The 27,914-nt window shown below is 51.9% G+C and overlaps 1 protein-coding gene across 3 annotated transcripts in view; it reads left to right on the forward strand.

Moving 5' to 3' along the window:
- ADAMTS16 (ADAM metallopeptidase with thrombospondin type 1 motif 16) overlaps positions 1 to 26,544 on the forward strand; it is a 193,374-nt gene extending 166,830 nt beyond the window's left edge. For 2 of the 3 annotated variants that reach the window (XM_086362465.1, XM_086362466.1), the window contains exons 19-23: positions 16,664 to 16,865; positions 17,038 to 17,232; positions 19,715 to 19,939; positions 24,210 to 24,357; positions 25,441 to 26,544. In XM_086362465.1, the coding sequence (XP_086218591.1) occupies positions 16,664 to 16,865; positions 17,038 to 17,232; positions 19,715 to 19,939; positions 24,210 to 24,357; positions 25,441 to 25,556 (886 nt within the window). In that variant the 3' untranslated portion in view covers positions 25,557 to 26,544. Of the gene's footprint in view, positions 1 to 16,663; positions 16,866 to 17,037; positions 17,233 to 19,714; positions 19,940 to 24,209; positions 24,358 to 25,440 lie in introns of those variants that run through there. The other variant, XR_015149151.1, reaches the window with a different exon arrangement.
- The last annotated feature ends 1,370 nt before the right edge of the window (positions 26,545 to 27,914 follow it).

Raw genomic sequence — 27,914 nt, forward strand, 5'->3', positions numbered from 1 at the left:
CCTTCCAGCAGAGTGTGACTGAAACTCTGAGCAGGATACTGACACTGATTTCATCTACGGTGTCACTTTGACTGCAGATTTGCTCTGTGTGCAGTATGACTTCAATCTGCTTCTTTGGTTTCCCTCTTAAAACCCATTAGATTTATATCCATTCCTGGCAGCCCTGGTACATAAAACCCTCTGAAGATGGCTCTAAGTGACTGATCCACCTTGGCCCAGACCCCTCCGAGCCCTCGTCCCGGTCAAGGGCAGAATCCCTGGGAACTGAATGCCTGTGGTCAGGCTCAAACCATCCAGATGTGCTGGACGAGGCCACCTGGAAAGCATTCTCAGGAAACCGACTCATATGTCTGCAGAAGATCATTGCAAAGTGTTTATCTGGGAGTGAAGATCCAACAAACGCTACAGCAAAAATCCCAGAAACGCCTGAAACTGTAGGAGTGATGCCATCATCTTTAAAATCCTCCTCATAAACAAGAAGCCACAGTAGGGACAGTTCAACTTCTGTATTAGAACAAGAAACTGACATGCCTTCCAAGGAAAACAGGGATCCGAAGAAAGTGAGTCTCCACGAATTTCCTAGTGAATCTTCCACGGCTTAAATCACATTTTGCACCTTGAGAGATGAATTAAGCCCTCTCCTCTGGGAAGGTCATCCATTTTAAAAGAAAGAAAACTGAACCTAAGCCAGTTTTGAAATGTTTAAATTCCTTTTAGACACATAGGCTTTCCCCTAGGACATCACTAAACAGGTTTTCCTGAGAGGCAGGAAGAGATATTTCAGATGTTGCAGAAAATCTGGATGTCGTGGTGACTGAGGAGAAAAATATTTGGAAACAGCATGGACCTAACTGAGTATTTGTGTTTTGTTGTTGCTCACTCAGTCTTGTCTGACTCTGCAACCCCATGGACTGCAGCACGCCAGGCTTCCCTGTCTATCACCAACTCCCAGAACTTGCTCAAACTCATATCCATCGAGTCAGTGATGCCATCCAACCATCTGATCCTCTGTCACCCCCTTCTCCTCATGCCCTCAATCTTTCCCAGCATCAGGGACTTTTCCAGTAAGTCAGCTCTTCTCATCAGGTGACCAAAGGATCAGAGCTTCAGCTTCAGCATCAGTCCCTCCAATGCATATTCAGGGTTGATTTCCACTAGGATTGACTGGTTTGATCTCCTTATTGTCCAGCAGACTCTCAAGAGTCTTCTCTGGCACCACAGTTCGAAAACATCAATTCTTCAGCACTCAGCCTTCTTTAGGGTCCAGCTCTCACATCTGTACATGACTATTGGAGAAACCGTAGCACTGATTCAATACTGAATCATTATGGACTTTTGAAAAAAGTGCTTTATATGGTGATGATCCATAAAGTAGAAATACACAGCATTTACTTTAAACAGTGAATTCCACACTTACACGTATGTGGAAGCAATACACAAAAAATTTTTAACTACCCACTCAAGATTAATGCCCCTCCCCCCCAATATAGGCATTTATCCTGGGCTGGTTTAGAGCTAAGCCACAATGAACAACAGCCTCATTCGATTCCCAGCTAAAAGGCCCACTTTGCAGAGGCCTGGACTCACTGAGCAGCAGAACTCAGGGCGGCTGAGAGCACGGCTCTCCCCTGTTCCCTCTGGCCCTGCCGCTTCCCGGCAGTGTGACCTTGACTGTCCAGAGCCTGAGGGACTTGCAGCCTGAGCTGTGTCCAGGCTCCACTGTCTCCGGGCCTCGGTTTCCTCATCTGTAAAATAAGAATTCTGACGACACCTCCCTGGGGTTGTTAGACGGATGGGTGTGTGAGTGGATTAATCCACATAAGCATTTGGAAGGGCACAGGGCACAAAGTGGGCAACATGTAAGCGTAGAAAGGGAGCCAGGGAGTGCCTTGCCTGCAGGCTGGACCCTGGGCGCAAACCTTGGCCCACACCGCTTGTGGGGCCTTCCCAAGCTCTCCCCTGTCCTCCAGCAGCTGGAATGAGGACCAGCCCCCAGCTGGCAGGACCGCAGGACGGTCAGGAGCTCTTGGCTGTCTGGGTTCTCAGAGCCCAGCCTGGCCGTCCCTTCAGGGAGCCCACGATCTGCCCCCTGCCCCCGTGTACTGAAGCCGTATGCCTTGAGTTTGATTCCCTGTCTTATTTGTGACTCTTCTTTGTTGGAACTTCAAGATCGATTGTATGCGGCTGGCTGTTCTTGTTGTCACTGTTGTGTTGTTGACATCTGTCCCCCACGATGAGGCAGTGTGTCCACCCACTCCTCCCAGTAATCTGCTTTGGTTGCACTCAGGCTGGGTCTAAACCCTGACACGCTGACCTTATAGAGCCATCCTGATTGTTGTACAAATACCCAGCACTTCCTGGTGTCTGCAGCTGTGTTCGGTCCACGCCTTCCTAAGTGGAACGGATAAGTCTGGGGCTGGCACACTGTGGCCCCAGGTCCACATGCAGCCCACCTCCTGATTCTGCAAATAAAGTTTTATTGGGACACTCCCTGCCCGTTCTCTTACATCCTGCCTCTGGCTGCTTTCTCCCTGCCACAGCAAGGTGGAGGACTTGCAATCGTGTGGCCATCGGCCTAAAATACCTACTGTCTACTCTCTGGCCCTTTAGGGAAATGCTTGCCAACTCCTGGGCTAGATGAAAGCTTTTTTTCTTTTCAGAAAAAGAGTATCTGAATAGAAAATGTCATCTCTATTATCTGTCAGCCTTTTTCGGGGAAAAATAAGCCTTCATGTTATTGTAGCAGCATAATCCATGCATGTGTGCTAAGTCGCTTCAGTTGTGTCTGATTCTTTGCGACTCTGTGGACTGTAGCCCACCAGGCTCCTCTGTCCAAGGGATTCTCCAGGCAAGAATGCTGGAGTGCATTGCCGTTTCCTTCTCCAAGCATAATCCAAGTAGTTGAGAGAATCTAAACCCTTACAGGTTCAAGCCTCCTGTCGTGAGCTTGTGAGTGTCTCTTAGAGTGAGTTAAAGGGTGTATTTACACACGCTCAGTGATTTGGGTAAACATTACCTCATCCTTTCTCAATTAGGGAAAATGGCATATCTTCAGGATAGGAAAGTTTCTCTAAATCAACAAGGAAATCCCATGTGGAATCCACAGATCCACATAACATGTAAGCTCTTGTTCATACACCTGGATTGTCCATACATTGTATCATTTCCTCACCTGCTATCAAAATGTTTAAGTCTGGTGGACAGCGTAATGCCATTTTCTCCGGACATGGTGGGAGAAGGAGCCTTTGTCCTTTGGGAACGCTCCTTAATAAGCTGTTGCTTGAAAGCAGGTCAAGAAACTGCAAGAGTCTGTTTATTCCCATAACTCAAAAAGCTTTAGCGTCGTCTCTTAGGGGTTCTCAAAGTATCTCATTATCTTTTCTTTTTGAAAGACAGGCTTTTTTTAACTTCTTTTTTTCTCTGTGTTGTTGTTTGGTCCCTAAGTCGTGTCTGACTCTTTGTGGCCCCATGGGCTGCAGCATGCCAGGCCTCCTTGTCCATCACCAACTCCCAGGGCTTACTCAAACCCATGCCCATTGAGTCAGTGATGCCATCCAACCATCTCATCCTCTGTCGTCCCCTTCTCCTCCCGTCTTCAATCTTTCCCAGCATCAGAGTCTTTTGAAATGAGTCAGTTCTTCACATCAGGTGGCCAAAGTATTGGAGTTTCAGCTTCAGCATCAGTCCTTCCAATGAATATTCAGGGCTGATTTCCTTTCTTCTCCTTTTACCTTTATTCTTTCCTAGCATCAGGTTCTTTTCCAGGGTCTTTTTTCATTTTGGGGGAGGATAATTGCTTTACGATGTTGCACTGGTTTCGAGATGGATCCAAACCTTCACGGTGTAGAACCATGTTCCTTCACCAGCGACCAGCTATGTCTGCCCTGTGCTCAGGTGAGAAACACCTGGACAGATGGGAAAACCTGCCCAGGGCCTCTCCTGTGTCTCTAATTCAGCTGAGTATAGTTGAGATAGTTTCCATGTTTCCTTTCTCCAGATGTAAATAAATATGTTAGGTCACCGTTGTTTTCCATATTCCCTCATTCTTCCCCCAGCACCACTTTTAGAACTTAGTTCTAAAGTTTCTCAATAATTCTTTTCTGAGTGGAGAATTACATACTTTCAGCAGCATGATCTCTTGAGCACATGATCTTTACCCATAATTAGAAAATTACTTAGAAGTAATGCAACAAAATTAATGGGCACATCTTTGTGGGATTTTTTTTCACTTTTTAAAAATTCGTATTTACTAGTTATGTCCTTATCAGCCCTTCATTGACTGTCAAAAAGTACATATGAAATACAGTTGATGCAGTAAGGAAACATGGCTTTCCTTCTTTGCTTGTATGTTGAGTAGATAGACGGAGAGGCTGTACTTATAGAGCCAGCTGGGCTGCATGTGAATGACCTCACCCACCAGGTGAGGGCTGAGGAGGAGGAGGAGAGGGAAGGTGGAGGATGGGGTGGAGGAGGAGTTACCCTGCACTAGGATGGAGCTTAGTACCCTGCACCTAGTACTGGGAGCCTGGTACTCTAAACCTAGCTCTCTGTACCTAGTATCCTGCACCTAGTACTGGGAGCCTGGCATTCTGCATCTAGTACCCTATACCTAATACTCTGCACCTAGTACCCTGCGCCTAGTACTGGGAGCCTGGTACTCTAAACCTAGTACCCTGCACCTAGTACTGGGAGCCTGGTACTCTAAATCTAGCATTCTGCACCTAGTACCCTGCACCTAGTACTGGGAGCCTGGTACTCTAAACCTAGCACTCTGTACCTAGTATCCTGCACCTAGTACTGGGAGCCTGGCATTCTGCATCTAGTACCCTATACCTAATACTCTGCACCTAGTACCCTGCGCCTAGTACTGGGAGCCTGGTACTCTAAATCTAGTACCCTGCACCTAGTACTGGGAGCCTGGCATTCTGCATCTAGTACCCTATACCTAATACTCTACGCCTTGTACCCTGTACCTAGTACTGGGAGCCTGGCATTCTGCATCTAGTACCCTATACCTAATACTCTGCACCTAGTACCCTGCGCCTAGTACTGGGAGCCTGGTACTCTAAATCTAGTACCCTGCACCTAGTACTGGGAGCCTGGCATTCTGCATCTAGTACCCTATACCTAATACTCTATGCCTTGTACCCTGTACCTAGTACTGGGAGCCTGGCATTCTGCATCTGGTACCCTATACCTAATACTCTATGCCTTGTACCCTGCACCTCATACTCTGCACCTAGTACTGGGAGCCTGGTACTCTAAACCTAGTACCCTGCACCTAGTACCCTGCACCTAGTACTGGGAGCCTGGCGTTCTGCATCTAGTACCCTATACCTAATGCTCTACGCCTTGTACCCTGCACCTCGTACTCTGCATCTAGTACTTTGCCAAATCATAAGTACCTGAGGAAGAAGGCAAGGAGCCCAGTGATGCAGCAGGTTCACCTGGGTGGTGAACCACGTATCCCAGGAAACCAAACTGGAAAGGACTTTAGGTAGTGAAGGGGCCCATTCATGTTAGCACTGAAACTAACTTCCTGGTAGCAGATGGGAGGCTGGCTTTTATCACACCAAACCCAGGAGCAAGGAGGCCAGTGCAGAGGCAATTCAAATGGGAAATGACAAAGATCTTACACTGGGCCAGGTTCTCAGAAAGACAGAACCAGTAGAGGGTGTGTGTGTGCCTGTGTGTGTGTGTGTGTGTGTGTGTGCAGAGATTTTAAGAAATCAACCCATGTAATTGTGGAGGCTGGCAGGTCCAAAATCTGGAGACGCAGGGAAGAATCAGTGCCATGGTTCAAGTTCAAAGGTTGTCTGCTGCTAGAATATTCTTTTCTTCTGGGGAACCTCAGTATTTTTCTATTAAGGACTTCAACTGATTGAGCGAGGCCCACCCACGTTATGGGGGACAATCTACTTCACTTAGAACCTCCTGAGTTAAATGCTAACCTCATCTTAAAAAAAAAAAAAAACACCTCCCCAGAAACACCTGGACTAATATTTGAGCAAATATCTGGGTACCATGACCCAATCAAGTTGACACATAAAATGAACCACCATCGACCTGGATTTGATCAGAGGGGCTTCCCTTGTGGTGCTAATGGTAAATAACCCACCTACCAATGCAGGAGATATAAGAGATGTGGGTTTGATCTCTGGGTCAGGAAGATACCCTGGAGGAGGGCATGGCAACCCACTCCAGTATTCTTGCCTGGAGAATCCCATGGACAGAGGAGCCTGGTGGGCTACAGTCCGTGGTGTCACAAAGAGTCGGACACGACTGAAGCGACTTAGCACACACGCACACACACTCAGGAAGGGCAGCTTTGCTGGGGAATTGGGAAATAGAATCCGTGATGGGGGGAGACATGGGAAGAGCTAGAGGACAGAAACCAGGAGGGGTTCCACCCCCTGGAATGGGCACACAGGGCAGAGGGGGCACAGTGGGGCAGTGGGGAATGCTGGCTCTGAGTTCCCATCACATGCCAGGTGGGAGTGCCATGTGATGGAGATGCAGAGGTCTCTACAGGTGAGATGCTTACGGGGGGAGTCAGGGTTCTCATCAGACAGAGGATGAGAGTGACCCTCATTTTGGTCCACTGATGAAAATGGCAAATTAAGGGAAACTCCTTTAAAAATACAAGATACACATATGCCTTGAACCTGTGTTTTCACTTAAAATACAGAAATGTTCATCCATTTGCTAACTCCTTCAGTTATAACCAAAGCTTACTTGGGTAGGAATCTGCCTATTAAAGATCTAAGTTGATTATTTGCATAAAATGTGCCCACACCTATGATGTTCTGTTTAAGTTTCTTGAAGGAAAAACTTGAAACCTGTCCCATTCACCCGGGTGCAAAATCATCTTAAATCTTTCATGTTTTCTCCAGACTTTATTTTTCTCTGAGCCACACCTAAGCTGAGAGCAGTTCCATTTAATGACGGGTCTCTACTGAGTCATTCCAGAGATTCAACCCAGTGTTCATAGAAACAGCCTTCTCCTTCTCCAAGCTCATGTTTCATCCAGCGACACCAAGCCTCATTATATTACATAATTCCGATTCCAAGTTCAGCTGGCAGAGGCAGCCCTGAGGGCAGGCTCCGCTGGTTCCTGTGCGGCCAGGCGTCACTGGGTGTCAGGGAAGGATGCTGACAGCCTGGGGCACGGCTGGCCCTTCACCCCACCTGGCGCTCAGCATGGCGTAGGCAGCAGCCCGGCCGTTTTGCCAAGACAGAAAAGACGTCCAAGAATCTGACGGGTCAGTTCAGAACAGAGCGGGGAGCTGCTCCCGAGGCTGGAAATGCATCAGTAAGAGGGAGGCGCCCATCCAGAGGGCGTCTCGTGTTCAGAGAAGAACAGAACCGACAGCAAGCGTCCCCAGGAACAGACGCTGACGGAGGAGGCGCCCACTGTTCTGTTCTCTTGGGGGATGACGCTGAAGGAGTCTCATGTTAGAAGTTATATTGGTCTTGCCCAGTAAAAAACCAACTGTCTACTGAGGGGGCAGGGTGGTAGAATATTTGTAACCTAAATGGTGTCCCCAGCTATGAATACATCTATTGTCACAAGCTTCCATCCTGTCAGATACAGATGACAGGCACTTGCCACATATCTCTCAGTTCAGTTCAGTTCAGTTCAGTTGCTCAGTCATGTCTGATCCTTTGTGACCCCATGGACTGCAGCAGCCAGGCTTCCCTGTCCATCGCCAACTCCCAGAGTTCACTCAAACTCATGGCCATTGAGTCGGTGATGCCATCCAACCATCTCATCCTCTGTCGTCCCCTTCTCCTCCTGCCCTCAATCTTTCCCAGCATCGATCTTTTCTGATGAGTTAATTCTTCACATCAAGTGGCCAAAGTATTGGAGTTTCAGCTCCAACATCAGTCCTGAATATTCAGGACTGATTTCCTTTAGAATGGACTGGTTGGATCTTCTTTCAGTCCAAGGGACTCTCAAGGGTCTTCTCCAACACCACAGTTCAAAAGCATCAATTCTTCAGCTCTCTGCTTTCTTTATAGTCCAACTCTCACATCAATACATGACCACTGGAAAAACCATAGCCTTGACTAGATGGACCTTTGTTGGCAAAGTAATGTCTCTGCTTTTTAATATGCTGTATAAGTTGATCATAACTTTCCTTCCAAGGAGTAAACGTCTCTTAATTTCACGGCTGCAGTCACCATCTGCAGTGATTTTGGAGCCCAAGAAAATAAAGCCTTTCACTATTTCCACTGTTTCCCCATCTATTTGTCATGAAGTGATGGGACCGGATGCCATGATCTTAGTTTTCTGAATGTTGAGTATCTACAAGGATTAAATCATGTACTGCTACAGCTGCTGAGCTTCAACACCCCTCAAAAGGAGTTCAGTTAGTCACTCGGTCATGTCCTATTCTTGGGCTGTAACTGCCAGGCTTCTCTGTCCATGAAATTCTCCAGGCAAGAATACTGGAGTGGGTTGCCATTCCCTGCTCTAGGGGATCTTCCAAACCCAGGGATAGAACCCAGGTCTCCCTCATTGCAGGCAGATCCTTTACCATCTGAGCCACCAGTGAAGCTGCAAGGAGTTCAGGGTGGAGAGCAGAGATGAGGCCCTCTGTGCTCAGGGCAACACTGGAGGCAGGTCTTCAGACTCAGATATTTTCAGGAACCGGTTTTATGAGCCCAATTTTTGTATCTCCCCGTATATAGAAAAGCACTAAAACCCTTCATGGTGACAACTGCTTCTCGTGATTAGCAAAAGCTTCATGAGATTAGCAGAAACGTTCTGGAAAGATATGTGCTGAATTGCATGAACTTCCACTTCACCAAAATCACATGTGTACTGACCTTCCTGTCCCCCACCAACCCCCCCACTTCTCCGGAGTGATTTCTCAGAGCCACTGAGGTGCTGTCTCCCGGACTCCAGTCCTCACTTTGCACATTGTGCACTTTAAAGTGGACAATGCCTGACAGAAATGTGCATTTCCAAAGACCTTGCTCCATGGGACCTTCCTTAGATAGGAACCATGTCTCCCCAGCTGTCAGGTTGGGTTGTTTGGGAGGATCCGGAGTATCAGCACTGGATGTGTCTGCCTTTACTTCTCTGAGCACTTCACTTGGAGGTCAGAAGGGCCGTACAGGAGAAGCAGCTCTGTTCTGACCCAGCTTCTCCACCACTTTGGTTCTGAGAAGTCTTTCTTCCAGAAGGAGCCCAAGCCTGCCTGACATGCCAGCCTCCGAGAGGCTCGGTCGCTGAGTCTGGGGCCAGATGCCAGCTCCAGAGAAGAGTGTTTACAGCCAGGGATGATGCTTGAAGATGGGGTGGCCGGGGCATGGGAGCTGCCAGACAATGGGGTTGCCTGAGTGGGCTTTTCTGATTTCCTGTTGTGAGGAGTGAGGGTTGATGGCTTTTTGGAGAGGAACCTACTCACCAGGCTTTGCCCCTGATGTTTTATTGGCACCTCTGAGTTCTCATAATCATTAAAAATAGCATCAGTTCAGTCAGTTCAGTCGCTCAGTCGTGTCTGACTCTTCGCGACCCCATGAATCATAGCATGCCAGGCCTCCCTGTCCATCACCAACTTCTGGAGTTCACTCAGACTCACGTCCATCGAGTCAGTGATGCCATCCAGCCATCTCACCTTCTGTCATCCCCTTCTCCTCCTGCCCCCAATCCCTCCCAGCATCAGAGTCTTTTCCAATGAGTCAACTCTTCACATGAGGTGGCCAAAGTACTGGAGTTTCAGCTTTAGCATCATTCCTTCCAAAGAAATCCCAGGGCTGATCTCCTTCAGAATGGACTGGTTGGATCTCCTTGTAGTCCAGGGGACTCTCAAGAATCTTCTCCAACACCACAGTTCAAAAGCGTCAATTCTTCAGTGCTCAGCCTTCTTCACAGTCCAACTCTCACATCCATACATGACCACTGGAAAAACCATAGCCTGAACTAGACGAACCTTTGTTGGCAAAGTAATGTCTCTACTTTTGAATATGCTATCTAGGTTGGTCATAACTTTCCTTCCAAGGAGTAAGCGTCTTTTAATTTCATGGCTATAGTCACCATCTGCAGTGATTTTGGAGCCCAAAAAAATAAAGTCTGACACAGTTTCCACTGTTTCCCCATCTATTTCCCATGAAGTGATGGGACCGGATGCCATGATCTTCGTTTTCTGAATGTTGAGCTTTAAGCCAACTTTTTCACTCTCCACTTTCACTTTCATCAAGAGGCTTTTGAGTTCCTCTTCACTTTCTGCCACAAGGGTGGTGTCATCTGCATATCTGAGGTTATTGATCTTTCTCCCCGCAATCTTGATTCCAGCTTGTGTTTCTTTCAGCCACTTTAACACAACTGGGAGCGAGGGCAGTTACCACCCGCAGGAGCCAGAGCCCTGGACTGCCCTGATGAGCAGGTGTCCTGTTTCTTGGTCTTCTCAAGGGCTTTTACAGAGCCCTCCTTCCCAATCCAGGGAAGGAGGGCTTTGCAAAAATTCAGATTTCTGACTCTCAACCACAGATTTGTGATTCCTGCAGAGCGGGGGAAAGACCAGGTGCGTGTGGATGTTTGAAAGCCCTGCCAGGCAGCCGTGGTTTGGGAAATACTGTCTCAGCACTGGGCTGAGCCACAGGTCCTCTCAGCCCCTGGGGTCATCCTGGGGCACAAGAATTGGGGTGCGAACCCTGTGAAAGTGGAGGGAGTTACCGCCGACCAAGTCATTACTCAGTTTCAGTTGGGTATAGGTTGCTCACTGGGCTACCTGTATGTAGTTACCACTCCAGTTTTTTATTTTTACTCCATAGCAGAGGTGTTTGTGACACAGAGCTGGCTCGATGGTTGGGTGCTGAATGGGGTGAAGAGGAGAGGGAGGTGGCTGCCTTCCCCACGTTGACATCTCACAATGGGGAGATGCTCACTCTTCCCAGCAGAGCAAGGATGAGGCAGAGGGCAGCACTGGGGGAGTCCTGAGCTCCATCTTGTTTGCATTATCCACTCCCTCCATGACACTTTGCTTCTTGAGGTGCCACTTCCCCATCCATAACATACAACTGGAAAAGCAGACCATATCTGAAGCCCTACCCAACTCTAAGACTCAGCCTCTTTCTTCCAGTTTCCCGTGGAAACTGGCTAAAGGGAGCAGCCCTGCAAATAAGCAGCCCTTCACTGTCACTCGGAATCTAAGCATTTCCCTCTCACCTTTTATGAGCCGGGGTTTTTCATTTGAGTTAATGGGATCACACACCCCCCATGGTCTGCAGAGAAAAAACCTCCAGATGAAGGGTTTTTGCTGAAACAGAAAATTATCAAGGCTGTCTGGAACAGCGAGGTAGATTTCTTTGGCCTGTGCATCCCTCATAATTCCATTTCCCATGCCTCCCCCATGTAAATGAAGCTCTGTAGATCTTACTGATTCTTCTTAAGATAACATTTGATGACAGGGGAGTGAGACAGGAAAGTTCAGTAAAAATAGCACATCAGCCCCTGAATAATAAAAAATCTCCGTATCTTTGGCTTCTCGCAGTCCGTAAGATTAACATCCACTGAACCTCCTTTTTGGGGAGGTTTTGAGGTCCTGCAGTTTGGCTCCATGTGAGTCAGCAAAGAAATGCTGCCTTAACGATGAAAAAATTCAGTCCTGTGCATGACTCATTATAAATCTCTCCTTCACTCTCACATCGAACAAAGGAGTTTGCCTTTTGAGACTGAACAAAGTGAAGTCACTGTTAAGCTGCCAGCTTCCCAGAGCCTGGATTCTTGATCCAGGTGCCCAGTTTCCTGAAGTCTGGCCCCCATCCTTGCCAGCCAGTCATCAGTAATGGACTTTCAGTTCTGGGGTGACCATGGAGGCCTTTCCCCGGCATTGCATCCAGCAGACAACCAGAGAGTCTAGCACATCCCTGCCAACACCTGGTGGAGGATGTGTGTGTGTGTTTGGCGTGCTGCTGTCACTTCTAATGTACTTACTGCTGCAATTCAGGAAGACTTGCTCTCGGCATCAAGGCAGGAGTGCAGAGTGCAAGCTGTGTGTCCAACAGCTCTGGCCTCTCACACCACTCACTCGCACAATTGGTTACCGAGATCATTGGCCCTTTCAGCACTGGACTTCTGCCTCAGAACTGGCCTGGAGTGCAGCTGGCACCCTCTGATACAGTTGAAACATCCCCTGACAGAGACCAGTAATTCCTGACTCAGCATATGGGCCAGGCCAGCGAACAGCCCATGCGTGGCCAGCTGCCAGATGGGCTCAGAAATCAGCTTCTCTCCCTCTTCATCACCCTGAGTCCTGTGATCTCAGCTACTGAGCTTTCAGCTCCCAGTCTGTCTGCTCTCTTTAAGTTAATGTGTTTGCGGACATTCTCTTCCTGCAGCTAAGGCAGATTTTTCAAACTGGCATCTGTTTATTATGGGATGTGCATTGTTATCTTGAAAGCAGCAGCGTATTTCCCGCCATATCAGTAAACAAGGGTGTCATAGTCCTCAGCGATGGCAGCTCTCCAGTGTGAGCTGGTGAGTCCTAAGGGTGCTCAGGAAGGAGGAGAATCCCTATGATCTAGCAGCTGACAGCGGCTACTACCCACAGTGAGTCCCGGGGGCGGAGCTCAGGATGTGAAAATACAGGTTACTTGCCCCAACAGCATATGAAAGGAACAGTTTAATGAGCACAGACCCTTGTGCCTTCCCATATATAGAAAAGCACTAAATTCCTTCACTTGAGATATCTGGTTTTCTTCAACAATAGTCTTGATGTTCAGACTACCTGCCCTTTGTCACAAAACTTCTATGTAACCTGGCTCCTCCCCTCAGCTCCTTGAAGAGTTTTCTCAGGGTTCCCTGAGATTCTGCCTCCTTGGCTTAAGCCCTAAAAATTCCCACCAAATAAAACATAACTCTCAGCTTTTTAGGTTGTGAATGTTTTTTAAGTCGACAACTTCATGTAGACGGAAAGCGTGGTAAACCTCAATCGCCTGCACATGAGGCGTGGCTGTAGTTTCCTATGAAGACAAGAACCTTCTGTCTTCAGAACCCACCCAGTGACCGCTGGGCCGCAATGGCAACTGTCACAGTCCAGGCCACTGAGTATGGGGCGTGTGAATGTCCGTGTTTGTAGTCACAGAGGATTTCAAAGATCATGTCACAAAGTCAAAGCGGGCAATGTGACTGAGAGCATCCTTCCTGAAGGCGGTGACGGACACCAGCCTGTGAAAGTCCTGACCGACGTGGGGACACTTTGTAACTGGAGCTGTGTTCGCATGCTGTCCTTCGCCCTGTCCAGCCTGCACCTCCCTGGAGCTAAACCCAGCGGTGAACACAGCCTTCTCTAGGTTCACCCCATCAACCGGGTTCTGCCTGGTCATTACCCCATGTGCTTACTGAGTTATGAGAGGCCACTCCACTGACGACCAGGAGTTACTCCTGAAAATGGGATCAACAGGGTGCTTTGTCTGAAAACTTTGAAGGGAGCAGGAAGAGACACTGAAACCCAATTCTAAAACGAAGTTAGCGGTTTCTGATGCTGACTCTGTGACAGCCCTGAGCTGACCATACAGGTGGGGCTCGGCCGTGAGCCACAGGTCTGGTCCCCGCCAAGGGTGACCTCTGAGCCTGAAGGGCAGTCACAGCCCTGAGGCTGCCTGGGGAGTGCTTCACGACAGCGTACTGCACTAAACCAAACACCCTTGTTGAGAATTTGCATTTTCAAATACCCTTGTTGCAGTTTCAGAGGAAACATTAAATAACCAAAACCAAAATATTGCTATTTTTTTAATGGGAAGGCAAAAGTCATTTTATGAGAAGCAGCTCCTGACTGTTGACAATTAGTGACATTGAATATGGGGCAGACGGTGCCAGGGAACCCTGCCCAGACTGTTGAGTAACTACTGTAAACTCCACCACTTGTCCAGGCAGCTCTGAGAGCTGCAGGGTAAGTCCTGCCAGGTGACTCCTGGCTGGGGGCAGCACCGTGGTGGCCGGGTGGCCGAGTGCTCCAGGCCCTGCCTGGGGCACCTGACTGACGGGAGTCACACCCACGGCCTGCTCTGTTCCAGCTGGCGGACTTGAAAAACCAGACCACAGCAGGACAGGTTCGGCCGCTCGTCAGCCACCCGACACGGCTCGTTCTGCTCAGTGGACCCTCAGACACCAGCACAGAAGCTTGTGTGGATTTGACTCTTTCCTGAGCTGCAGTCAAGACATTTGCCCGGAGCTCTGCCTGTGAAACAAAGCAAGCACTTGGCATCTCCAGATGCCGTGTGAACGATTTTTGCACAGGACCATTTCTTAATGGTGTGCGGCTAAGAGGAGGTCAGAGCATGGACCAACCCACTGGAACAGCTTAAGATGGTGGAGACCGAGGACTTAACACAGGGATGTGAAAAGCCTCGGAGCAGCCAAGACACCTCCACAGACCCAGGGTTGACCAGTTAGAGTTTATGAGGCTGCGCAGTTGAGAAGCAAATGTAAGTGGGAGGAAATATAAAAAATAGAAAAGCAATGGAGAGCCTCCAGATGAAGAATCAACGCAGCCAGGAGCCCAAAGCCTGGGTTTCCTAAGGAGTTTGCATAATTTACACGGTTTAACATGGTGGTAAAGACCAGGCTTCCCAATAGCTCAGCAGTGAAGAATCTACCTACAGTGAAGGAGATGAGGGTTCAGTCCCTGGGTTGGGAAGATCCCCTGGAGAAGGGAATGGCAACCCACTCCAGATTTCTTGCCTGAAATATCCCATGGACAGAGGGGTCTGGTGGGCTCCAGTCCACGGGGTCGCAGAGTCTGATACAACGGAGCAACTAAACAACAGCAACAATCTTGGTAACACTGAGAAGTGGAAGCATTTCCGCAGTTGATACGGAACAGTTCTTACAAACCTGACATAGTTTATTATTATATGCATAAAACTTTTAATCACAGTTTTTAAATAATTTTCTTAGAAAGATAATAGAGTCTGTTCATGAGAAATACTTTGGCATAATCTAGCTCAAAGCTTCTACAAACAAAGCTAAGTAAACATATCATGGTTCTGTCAACTACAAAAATACAGTTGCAACCTGAAAGTAGAGAGTTATTTATCAGGAATGTTAAGGATTCCAAGCTCGGGAGAGGGCATCTCAGTGACCCTGAGAAAACCGCTCCAAGGGGGCGGGAGGGGAGTCAGGCTATACACCAGTTTGCAGCAAGGAGGGCAGGCAGTCTGAACATCAAAGATTGTTAAGTAAGGAAAATCAGATACCAAGTTAAGGAATTTAGTGTTCTTCTATGCATGGGAAGATGCAAGTCTGGGATCATTGAAGTCATTCCTGTCATAACACATCTCAGCTATCTGGGGCCAGCACCCTGCACATTTAAGAAGAACTTTTTCTCTCTCTCGAATTCCCTTAGGGCCTTCTGGCTCACGCTGGAGGGCTGGAACTGCTGATGGCTGCGACATCCTTCAGTTCCTTGTGCAGGGAGTGGGGCCCAGCTCGGAAGCCCACGTGGGAGGGCTGGAATCACGGATAGCTGTGGCATCCTTGTTTCCTGATGCAGCAGGCGCTTTCCCATTTCACAGTGCAGCCCGAGTGCACCTGGTGCCACTGCAGCGCTGCCAAGTCCCGGGGCGGGGTCACCCCACTTCCTAATCCAGCAAGTGTCATCGACTCCCCTCTCCTCCCTCCATCGCCTCCTTCTTCCTTAGAACTTTCACAAAAGCCCAAAGACAGGCTCGACCATGATTTGGGTCCCAGACCCCTTTGAGAACTTGAGGACGCATGCTGGTGGTTTTGTTCAGCAATTTGGGGGGCTCAGCCCACCTAGTATTGGTACAATTTCAGGGCATCTGTAGACACAAAACAAAAACCCCAAAATATGACAAAGTCTTTAGACTAATGACTTAATTGCAAGAAGGGCAGAGGACAGAGAGCCTTCTAAGTGATACCACAGAGATGTAGCTTGCAAAGTCCTGTGATCAGCAAAAAAAAAAGAAAGAAAGCTGTAGAGATGTAGTAAGGTGAGCCATCTTTCTGTCATTCTGTAACAAAGAGAAAACTAAATGAAATTTCGGAGAACCTATAGACCAAAACAAAAGACACATCAACCATTTCAAAGCAGGAGCTTTATTTGGATTCTGACTCCAGCAAGCAGATTAAATTTTGACAGGGACAACATAATTGGGAATGGAACATTGACTATTTAAAGATGTTAAGGGATTATTGTTAAAATTTTCAAATGTCACAGTGGCATTATAATTAGGCTGAAAAACCTGACTCCTTATCTTTTAGAGGTGTGTATTGAGATATGAGTATGTCTAGAATTTGCTTCAAAATGCTATAGGGATCGGGGACATAAACTGATAATCTTTGAGACTGGGTGGACAGGGACACGGAGGGCCTATATTTTTGTATATGTTTGAAATTTTCCTTTTAGGAAAAGGTTGGGGGTGGGGGGAATAGATGCACTGCGTTGAGGGGAGTTATTTCCAAGCCCAAGAGAAGCTGACAGCCAGAGGAGGGGAGGCCTGACGTCAGGAACACTAATCAGGAAATTAGAAGGGGCAGGGGCCTGGGAGACCACACGCAGGACTGAAAAGGACTGCACACACGAGGCAGCAGGTGGGAAGTTATGCAGGTTGATGCCCCGCCCCCGGACCCTGCCCCCTCCTCCCGGAGACGCAGCCCCGCCCCTCACCGTGGGGTCCCCTGTCCCCGCAGCTGGTCAGTGGGGAACTGGAGCGCCTGCAGCCGCACGTGCGGAGGGGGCACGCAGAGCCGGGCGGTCCAGTGCACGCGGCGCGCGCACTACAAATCGGAGCGGGTCTCGGCCAGCCTGTGTCCACAGCCCGTCCCCTCCAGCCGACAGGCCTGCCAGCCTCAGAGCTGCCCGCCGGCGTGGAGCACCGGGCCCTGGGCGGAGGTAAGTGGGGTGGGGGGGCTGGCATGGGTGGGGTGGTGAATGGGGTCCCTCCTGTGCAGTGCAGGCTGTGGGGGCACCTGGAGTCTCCCCAGCCTCGGGGCTCAGGGCTGGAGCCCCAGCTCGGTCCCATCCCCCTCTCGAGGGAGCCGACACTCGCTCTTCCTGCTCGCAGTGCTCACGAACCTGCGGGAAGGGCTGGCGGAAGAGGTCCGTGGCCTGTAAGAGCACCAACCCCTCAGCCAGGGCACAGCTGCTGCCTGACGCCGTCTGCACCGCGGAGCCCAAGCCCAGGACTCATGAGGCCTGTCTGCTCAGGCGCTGCCACAAGCACAGGAAGCTGCAGTGGCTCGTGTCCGCCTGGTCCCAGGTGGGTGCACCTTCCCAGGTGGGTGTGCCAGATCCCAGGTAGATGCATTGGTCCCAGGTAGGCGTGCCGGGTCCAGGTGGAACTGGGTCGACCACCTTCCACCTCAGGGCCACCCCTCCTTGCTGGGTTCCTCTGCTTCCACTCCTTTCCTCTAAGTCTCCGGTCCCACTGCCCCTGGTATTCAGCCCCACACCTGGCCTCCACTCCTTGGCGTTTTCTCTGGCTTTCGTATCACATCCGTGGAGCACCCCACCCAGGTCACCCACACAATCATCCCTCCCTCGATGTGGAGTGGATGGGTGGGTGAACAGGTGCTGGCCGGGGGGTGTTCATCATGCCCGCTGTGGGCTGGGGGACCCACCTCACCCCGAGCAGCTGCAGCCGTTTCCCAGGATGTGCCTAGGTGGTGGGGCAGGGGGGTGACCGCAGGAGGAGACAGCGTGTCCTGAGATGCATGTGTGTACGCAGCCCACACAGCTGGTTTCCCTAGCAACCGGGGAAAGAAGGCCCCCTGATCCCTGGCCCTCAGGGGCAGACTCGGGGTCTCATCCCCACCCTGGCCACCAATGGCGTCTAGTCCAGGAGGGAGGAAGGCCTCTATAAAGTGATGGCGTGCCAGGCAGGACATTTATCCTGAATGAGACAGCCCTTGTTTGCCCCTGAAAAATAAAAACAGCATCACTACTGCGTGAACCCTGCTGCTGCTAAGGAAGAACTCCCGATCCTCTCTCACCTGGGAACAGGGGCGTCAGTGTCTAGATGACTGAATCATGCAGTCATTAGGAGACATTTGATTCTATGCATATCTCCAGAGGCTGAGTCCTTAGGAAGGAAACAGCTTGATCTGCCTAGTAAGGGCTTCCCAGGTGGCGCGGTGGTAAAGAACCCGCCTGCAGTACGGGGTTTGATCACTGTGTTGGGAAGATCCCCTGGTGAAGGGAATGGCTGCCCACTCCAGTATTCTTGCCTGGAGAATCCCATGGACAGAGGAGCCTGGTGGATTACAGTCCTTGGGATCACCAAGGGTCAGACATGACTGAGAGATTAACACACACGGTGTCTGGAAGGTGTCCAGATGGAAATCCCTTGCCCTGAATATCTAACACATTCGGGCATGCACACACACACACACACACTCACCACACCCCAGAGCTTCCCTCAGGCTTGGCCCCAACAAGCCCCCGAGAGGAGCCCTCCAGCTCTGTTCTGGCAGCAGGACCCACCAAGCACGCCCCAAAGCCGAGCCTGAGCATGAGGCCGGAGCCCCAGGCACCCAGCCTCCTCCGTGGATGGGACCTGCAGACATGCCAGCCCGGGGCAGCGATGCCAGCCCCCGGGACCTGCCCTGTGACCTCCGAGCCAGCCTCCTGGTGCAGTCTGTGCCTGGCCTTCTGCGTCATCCCCGTGTGTCACGTGGCTGCAGCCCCGCCTGGCCACAGGTTGGCCCAGGGCCCCGCTGTCCATGCAAGAGGGTGCGGCTGCAGTGGCAGCTCGGGCTCAGAGCACTTCTGGTCGGAATGAATGAGCCTGCTGTGCTCTGTCCAGGGCAGCACTCAGCTTCCCGGGGGAGATGGAAGCCCTGGGTCTCCCCTGCCTGCCCCTGTGCTAGGGGCCAGCATCACGCTGCTGTTGGGTGTGTGAATCTGAGGAGCTCTGGGGTTTACCTGACATCCTTGTGAGGTAGATTCCAGTGCATTCTGGTATCGGTTACAGCCCAGCATCTTCACTCCCCAGTGCAGTGATAGCTCCGGAATTACTCCCTTCACGGTTTCTAACTGCCCTGCCCCAACTTATGTCTCTAGTACCAGGCCACTGTGACCTCAAGAGAGTCGTTGTTTTTTTGGCAGATACTGTTAACACCATTTTAAAATGCAGAGGTCCCATAAGTTTCACTGACTGTTTGTTGTTCAGTCGCTAAGTTGTGTCCGACTCTTTGGGACCCCCAGCACGCCAGGCCTCCCTGTCCATCACCAACTCCCGGAGTTCACCCAAACCCATGTCCATTGAGTTGGTGATGCCATCCAGCCATCTCATCCTCTGTCGTCTGCTTCTCCTCTTGCCTTCAATCTTTCCCAGCATCAGGGTCTTTTCAAATGGGTCAGTTCTTTGCATCAGGTTGCCAAAGTATTGGAGTTTCAGCTTCATTATCAGTTCTTCCAATGAGCATTCAGGGTTGATTTCCTTTAGGATGGACTGATTTGATCTCCTTGCAGTCCAAGGGACCCTCAAGAGTCTTCTCCAACACCTCAGTTCAAAAGTATCAATCAGGTGGCCAAAGTATTGGAGCTTCAGCTTCAGCATCAGTCCTTCCCATGAGTATTCAGGGTTGATGTCGTTTAGGATGGACTGACTGTTCACACATCTATAAATGTTCAGGCTGACGTAATCAGGAGGCATCTCCACTCAACGATTTTGCGAGAGAAACGGCCACCACGTGGGGAGACATGCCTTTCACGCACGTCCTTGGTTGTCTTCTTTTCAGTGCTCTGTTACCTGTGAAAGAGGAACCCAGAAAAGGTTCCTGAAGTGTGCTGAGAAGTACGTGTCTGGGAAGTACCGTGAGCTGGCCTCCAAGAAGTGCCTGCACCTGCCGCAGCCCCAGCTGGAGCTGCAGCGTGCCTGTGCCCCGTTTCCCTGCCCCAAACGCCCCGCATTTGCTGCTGCAGGACCCCCGCGAGCCGGCTGGTTTGCCTCGCCCTGGTCTCAGGTAGGGATGAAGGGGTGGCGGGCAGAGCCCCTCCTCGGTGTTGCCAGCTGCCCTCGGCTGGAAGGTTTCTGCCGGAGTGTAGCCCCCAGGCCCATGGAGCCAGCTCCAGGCCCTTCCCTCCAGAGCCCGTGAGGTGTTGGGTTTCTGGGGGTCAGGGTTGCGGGGGCCCTTCCAGGGGGTGATCTCCAAAGGTTACTCCGTCTTTTAGGGCACTTGTGATTGTTCTAGGGCCTCCCGGGTGGTGCTGGTGGTGAAGAAGAACCAGCCTGCCAATGCAGGAGGATCTGTGGGTGCTATCTCTGGATGGCGATGATCCCCAGGAGAAGGAAATGGCAACCCACTCCAGTGTTCTTGCCTGGAGAATCCCATGCACAGAGGGCCTGGTGGGCTACCATCCATGGGGTCTCACAGAGTCAGACATGACTGAGCACACAGGCTCAGCGTGGTTGTTCTAAACCCTAACCCTGTGCAGGGTAAGAGGATGTAATGGTTTGGGTAAAAGCTGGGCTGAGCTCCCCAGAGGTGAGTATGGATGGGGAAGAAATGCGAGATCTGGAAGAAACAGGTGATTGTAAGTCTGTTTGAGGCCAACCACAAAGCTGAGCAAATGAGGATGGGGTTGAGCCCCCAGAATGGCTGTAACCCGCCTTGTCCCCAGGCTTGGCCAGCCCAGGCCGAGAGGGGCTGCGGGATCTGTCCTGGCATCTCCGTGTCCCTAGTTCCCTCCTCCTCCTGTGCTCCCTGCAGCTGTAAGGGAAGAATTCTGCACACACTACTGTTGACCCAGCCTACTTCCTGGCCCTGCTTCTGGCTTTGGGCTCCTCGCAGCCCTCTCTGCCTGTCCTGTTGCCATCTGTGAGTGAGGGCAACACAAGAGCAGCTCAGAGCCCAGTGTCTTCTTGGGCACTTGGGTCTGGGTGGTCAGTTTTTAAGAAGCAAAGGAAGGGACTTGCCTGGCAGGCTGGTGGCTGGGACTTGGCCTTCCAGTGCAGGAGGTGCAGGCTCCATCCCTGGAGGTAAGATCTTAATTCCTCAAGGCCAAAAAGCAAAACATAAAGCAGAAGCAATATTGTAGTAAATTCAGTAGGGACTTTAAAAATGGTCCACGTGAAGAAAACAGAGAAAGCAGATGAAGATGATAGCGGGGACGGCCACGAACGTCTGTGCTCCCGCCTGGGCCAGCTCTCATAACCATATCAGGCAACACTGGCTCCAGGACCTCCGAGGTGAAGTCTTACCAAGTTTATGAGATCCACGGAGCACCAGGCCACCAGGACACTCCCATCGCAGAAGATCTCTCAGGGCCAGCAAGCGGGATCTTCGTTGATTCCAGAGGCTGATCCCGGGAACCGCAGGCGGATGTCTGCTCCCCATTGCTTTCAGAGGAACTTTCAGGAGTCTTCGTCTCTCTCCAAATCACTTCCCACAAGGCGTGCTCCGTGCCTGGTGCCACGGGAATGACCCGGGCAGCTGCAGGTGGCAGTCTTCCCTGCCCATGCAGTGACTGCCCTCCCAGGAAGCGCGTCCCGCATCCTCGAGCTTCCTGGGCGCCCTGTGCCAAAAAGGAAGCAAGGACAGAAAGCAGACTCCGGAGTGGAGAATCGCGCCTCCCATCCCAGAATCATGCCACGTCCGTGCTGCGGCCTCGTCAGAGGTCAAGGCTGCCCCGCTGACGTGAGCTGCTTGAAAGCGGATGCAGTCACAAAACAGCCGTCCAGACCGGTAACTCTGTGGCGAGTGCCCTGCTGTTCTGCGGTGTGTTCCCCATGTTGACATATGTGTACACATACATGCATGCATATTTTATATATACAGTCCCCAGTGTCCACCAGGGCACACTCTCCATACTGAGTATTCAGGGAGTGTTTGCGGAATGTGGAATTTCAGATGAAAAGCAAATCCATGAGTGCCTGAGGGCAGCCGCATCTGGTCCTCATCTGGAGAACTTTCCCCTCCAGCACAGCTTCACTCTCGTCTGGGGCTGGTGTCCCTGTCATCGGCACTGTGCGCTCTGCGGCCAGGCCATGGGGAGCAGCGGAGTCTTTGAAGCCCGCCAGAGGCTGCTCTCGCTCCCCGCCCACTCTGCACCTGCCCTCTAGGTGTGTTTGTGCCTTTGGTTCTGCTTATCTCCAAACTTGGGGCTTCCCAGTGGTGCTAGCAGTGAAGAACCCAGCTGCCAGTGCAGGAGACAGAAGACACACGGGTTCAATCCCTGGGTGAGGAAGATCCTCTGGAGAGAGGGCATGGCAGCCCACCCCAGTATTCTTGCCTGGAGAATCCCACGGACAGAGGAGCCTGGTGGCTGAGGTCCATGGAATGGCAAAGAGTCGAACACAACTGAAATGACTTAGCACATCTTCAAATCTGATGTCACCTTTTCATTTAGAAATACAGGAACTCCTCCCCGAATGGTATTAGAAACTGTTTCATTTAAAATACTGGACCACAGGACATTTGGACTGTATCCTTTTCAAGCATTTCCTGTTTTAAGTAGGTCAAAAGTATCAGCATGTTAAAACGTGAATTGTAATTGTAAAAACTGTTTTCTGTAAATATAGTTATGTCAGCCTCTGTGCCCACAACTTGGGTTCAAATATAAACAGATATGATATATGCAGGGAGTGGCAGTCTGCCCTGCTGCTCGTGATGAAAGAAATTCAACTCCAAGGCAGAGAGGTTCAACACTATGGATGAGAAAAGAGAACTAGGAACCAGGTCCCCGAGTGAGTTCCCAGCCCGGGACAGGGGCTGAGGGAGCGCCTGGGACCCGAGTCAGAGGCTGCGGGCCAGGAGCGTGGTTCTGCCGTGACGCTCAGAGACGCCACAGTCCCAGGAAGACAGCTGGCGCGGCCGAGCGGGCCTGACGACTCAGGCGTGTGTCACGAGTCCGAGACGCCGCAGCCCCAGCAAGACAGCTGACACGACTCGAGCGGGCCTGACGACTCGGGGACGCGTCACCAGTCTGCCCGTGGCACTGTCGCGCTCCTGGCTGCCGGTGTCCTACCCTGAAATGGGGCGACCCACAGCGTTCGCCGATGATGTTGAATTTGAAGAGCAGGGCTCAGCCTCACAGGGTGTGTTCCAAACCCACACGCTCATCAGCGAAAAGCCCTGGGTTTTCTCTCCAGAGGCCCAGACGTCCTGTCCCAAAAGAGGGAAAAAAGAAGAAAGAACGACTCCTTCAGCTTATGAGCTCTGGGGACTCTGTTTCCAGCTTCTCTCCTCCGTCGAGGGGCAAACCAAGATGTTCTACTTACCGCATCACTGCGTCCCTCTCCCAAGGGGTTTACAAGCCACCTCCCCTGGCTCTGTCTGCAGCCGGTCCTCAGAGTCTGGCCATGGGCGGTTTCGGCCATGGAAGACCACCCCCAGGCCACTGCTCCAGGGGGATCCTGGCATTGGTCCTGTCCACACATCTTGGCAGCAGCCTAACTTGTGTGTGTGTCTCCAAATCAGCAGAGCTTTATCCTCACGCGTTAACGCGACTATTTAACTTAACCCACCGTGCACCAGGACCTCCAGATTGTTTCCTGACCCCATCTTTCTGCAGGGGCTCCTCTACCACTTAACATTCTTAGCATTCTTGAACACGCAGCCTTGTGTGAGCCATGCCGTGAGCTTGTCAGAATTCGGTCTGGACTGTGAGCCGCTTTCTTTCTGGGCAGATTCATTGCTGCAGGTTTGGGTCTCTCCCGGTTTCTTGCCAGCAGTGGGTCTCCAGTGGACCCACTGCCGTGGTCTATGGGGTATGTGCCCGGCCCGCCGGTGAGGACTGGTCTGACCGAGCCGCCTCTCCCTGCCCTGGCTCCTCTGTGCTCTGAGCCTCAGAGTGCGGGGCCCCAGTGTAGGGACATGGTGTTCCTGGGAGGGGGCGGCCATGCCCAGGCATCCGGAGTCCCTGCAAAACTTGGGGTCCAGAGGGCTGTCTTTGTGCCTCTGTGGAGGGGGCTGGCTTGTCAAGCTTTTCCGAGTCAGGGGCACCAGAAAGGCTGGCTTGTGAGAGGGTCTCGGGATGGGCCTGCAGCCTGTATCCCCAGACAGGTGTCGCTTTGTGTGTGTCCATCGAACCCTTGATGATTCAAGATGTTCAGACTTCTGGGCCCGTCTTCCCAGTGTCCATACCTGGGAAATATGCAACTTGTGTTCAGCCCCCTACCCCGGTCGAGAAACAGAGAGACCACCTTGCGGAGCCTGGGTGGAGGGGACCCGTAGAAAGGGATGGCTGGACGGCCGGGTGGCCCAGCGTGACGGCGGCTCGTGTCTCCCGCAGTGCACGGCCAGCTGCGGAGGCGGCATGCAGACGCGGTCCGTGCAGTGCCTGGCGGGGGGCCGGCCGGCCGCGGGCTGCTCCGTGCTGCAGAAGCCCACCGTCTCCCAGGCCTGCAACACCCGGTTCTGCCCCATCGCAGAGAAGAAAGGTGAGTGTCGGGGGCCCCCCCCCTCCCCCGCCTGGGTTTGACCTTCGCGATCCGGCTGGGGCTGTCGGGTTTCTGGAGTGGTTGCTAAGAGAGCTGAGCAACCAGGGGTCCCCGCGGGTTAGAGGGTCTTGTGTCCGCTACACTGTTCTCTCTCCACCTCCACCAGTTTTCCCCATGAAAGGGCCCACGGAGCAGACCCCTCGCTGCTCACGCCTTCCTCCCCGGAAACGGCACAGGCGGCTGCGAGAGCCATTTGGCTCACAGCAAGCACAACTGCCTCTTGTGTTTCTGTGCTGCTGTCTGTATTCAGGGAAGGCCATTCTGAGTAAAGCAGCCTTTTGCACCCCAAGTTAAACGAGACCCCAACGTATTCATTTGTTGTTGATGTTAGGGTCGCCAAGTCGTGTCCCATTCTTTTGCAACCCCGTGGACTGCAGCGTGCTATGCTCCTCTGTCCGTGGGATTTCCTTCAGTTCAGTTCAGTCGCTCAGTCATGTCCGACTCTGCGACCCCATGGACTGCAGCACGCCAGGCCTCCCTGTCCATCACCAACTCCCGGAGGTCACTCAAACTCATGTCCATTGAGTCGGTGATGCCATCCAACCATCTCATCCTCTGTCGTCCCCTTCTCCTGCTGCTCCTTGGCTGCTCGGTAAACGCGATCCCTGCACACATACCCAAAGTGCCTTGGGGATTTGCAGCACCGTGCCCTGTCTGTCTGTCTGTCGAGGTTCCTGGAGGAGAAAATGGGGCTGGAGGAGAGTGAGTGGTCTGCTTCAATCAGGGATCCGAGAACCAGAGTCCAGTCCACAGAAGACCCGTTGTCTCGGGTGGCTGAGTGGTTCCGTGGGGGGTGTTTAGCACGAAAAGCAGAAAATGACAGCTTTGCAGGAACCTGCCAAGAAAGATCTTGTGCAAACAGCACGACCCACATGGTCCGTGTGACCTGCAGAGCTGCCCTCCCTGCAGAGCAGCCACAAGGTGGCGGCAGGCTTGCCTTGGTTTGCCGGGGTTTCCGCGGGTGGCGGCTGACCCAGGGTGGGGTGCGGCACCGGTGACTGACGCAGGGCTGCTGGCTTTCAGGCGCCTCCTGCGGGGACCGCTTCCGCTGGTGTGCCCTGGCGCCCCAGCACGGGGTGTGCGGCCACCGCTTCTACGGCCAGCAGTGCTGCAAAGCCTGCTCCACGTCCAACCTGTGAGCCGGCAGGCGCGGGGGCCGTCTCCAGCACCAGCTGGCCGTGTGGTCTCTCCACCAGCAGGCGTCCCAGGAAGAAGAAAAATCCGTGCGGAGCTCCTGGACCAGACTACACGTGTGCCTGTGTGTGCATGCACGTGTGTGTGTGTGCATGCACGTGGGGGTGTGTGTGTGTTCATCCCCGGGCACACAGGCACACACTTGGCGGGGAGGAGGCTTGGAGTCAGGACAGAGCTCCCCAACCTGCTCGCCCTGAACCGCGGACCTCTGGCAAAGCAGGCCGGCCCGGAATAAGGAAGACTTGCAGAAGGTCTGCTTCTAAGGACTGGCCCAGCTGCCACCTGGAAACCACCGCTTCCGGAGGCGGGGTCAGCCCCTCCGGGCTGCATCCCCAGTGTCCTGAGGCCTGTGTCCTGCCCCAGCGGCGGTTTCTCTGCACAGGGACCCCGGGTGGCCCCGGGCAGGTGAGCTGGTCTCCATGCTGGTGGGGAGCCTGGCCTCTGGAAACGGGAAATGAAATTCCCGCCATGGTGCTCTGTCCCTTTCAGACCCGTTGGAAGCAAGAAAGAATTCTCACACGTTGCCTTTTCTCTCTTTCTCAGTTATTTACAAGTGAGTGTTCCTATGTAAACGCATTTCTTAATGCTTTTCTCTTTCAAGTGGCAGAATGACAGGCTGGACCCGAGTTAGAGACTCCATGGGGTTTACACCAAGCACTGTGGGCTGTGATTGGCCCACTTGGGTTTGCTTTTATGTGCTGCAGGGTTTTCGATTTTTTTCCCCCGTAAATTTTGGTTGTTTTCCTAACATCCATTCTGAAGGGAGGCCAAGGATTTCCAGGTGAAAAGCTATGCAGCAGGGGGCCTCCAACCTCCCCTCCCCGCCCAACCCCAGATTTCAGTCTTTTTCTGCGGTGTGGTCTCCATTCCAAATGGCTCCTGGATATTTATATTTGCTGAAGTTTTATAATAAATTTTATATTGTGCAGCGTGCTTCTGAACAGCTGTGATTCTTTGTGAGGTTTACTCGGAAATGCGGAAGACAGGCACAGAATCGGGATCCTGGCCTCAGAGAGGCAGAAATGGGGCTCAGAATATGGTAGAAAGTGCTAGAACCAGTCTGAGTAGACAGGGCCCCTGAGTGAGAAGGCTGCAGGGAAGACAGCTGGTGACCTGGGGATGGTGGTGGCCAGTGCCAGGGGCAGGGCCACAGCTCCCTGCCCAGGGACCAGGTTTTCTCCAGCTGCACCTGCAGTCTGCAACGGGTAGGTGCGGCCTCCCTAGAGACGCCATGATCAATTAACAGGCGCTCCCTGCTTCACTGAGCTTCCCTGATGGCTCAGACGATAAAGAATCTGCCCACTGTGCGGGAGAACCGGGTTCGATCCCTGGGTCAGAAAGACCACCCCCCCGCCACCCCAGAGAAGGGAATGGCAACCCACTCCAGTATTCTTGCCTGAAGAATTCCAGGGACAGACTGTCGGGCTACAGTCCACAGGATTGCAACAAGTTAGACACAACTGAGCGACTTTCACTTCAGCCTGCTTTAATAGTCAGCGTTCTCTAGAGACACAGGCACCGTAGCTTATGAGGGGGGGTTGCTTTAAGGGACTGACTCACACAGCTGTGGAGGTTTCACACATCTGTAGGGCAGGGAGCACTCCAGGAGTTCAGGTAAGAGCTGAGGCTGCAGCCTCAAGCCTCAGTTCTGCAGGGCAGCAGGCTGGAAACTCAGGCAGAGTCTCTACAGTGTAGTCTTGAGGCCAAATTCCTGCTTCTCAGGGAAACATTGGTTGTTGCTCTGGGACCCTTCAACCGATTGGGTGAGGCCCACCCCATTATGGAGGGTGATTGGGTTTACTCAAAGTCCGCCGATTTAAATGTTAATCACATCTATACATGCACCCCAATGTTGATAGTCAAGGCATGGAAGTAACCTAGATGTCCATTGACATATGAATGGATAAAGAAGATGCGGTCTCATTTGGACAAGACCCTGATGCTGGGAAAGATTGAGGGCAGGAGGAGAAGGGGGCAACAGAGTGTGAGATGGTTGGATGGTATCACTGACTCAATGGACCTGAGTTTGAGCAAACTCCTGGAGATGGTGTAGGACAGGGAAGCCTGGTGTCCTGTAGTCCGTGGGTTTGCAGAGAGTTGGACATGATTTACCTACTGAACAACAGCCATAGACACACACATACACTGGACTGTTATTCAGCCACAGAAAAGGAAATAATGCCATTTGCAGCACCATGGATAAACCTAAAGATTGTCATACTAAATGAAGGGAGTCAGACAGAGAAAAACAAATATGATATCACTTACATGCGGGATCTAAAAAAATGATACAAATGAGCTTA

This window comes from Bos grunniens, chromosome 20 (assembly GCF_055505025.1).
Source record: "Bos grunniens cultivar Pamir isolate PY7600 chromosome 20, Bosgru_T2T1.0, whole genome shotgun sequence".
NCBI lineage: Eukaryota > Metazoa > Chordata > Mammalia > Artiodactyla > Bovidae > Bos > Bos grunniens.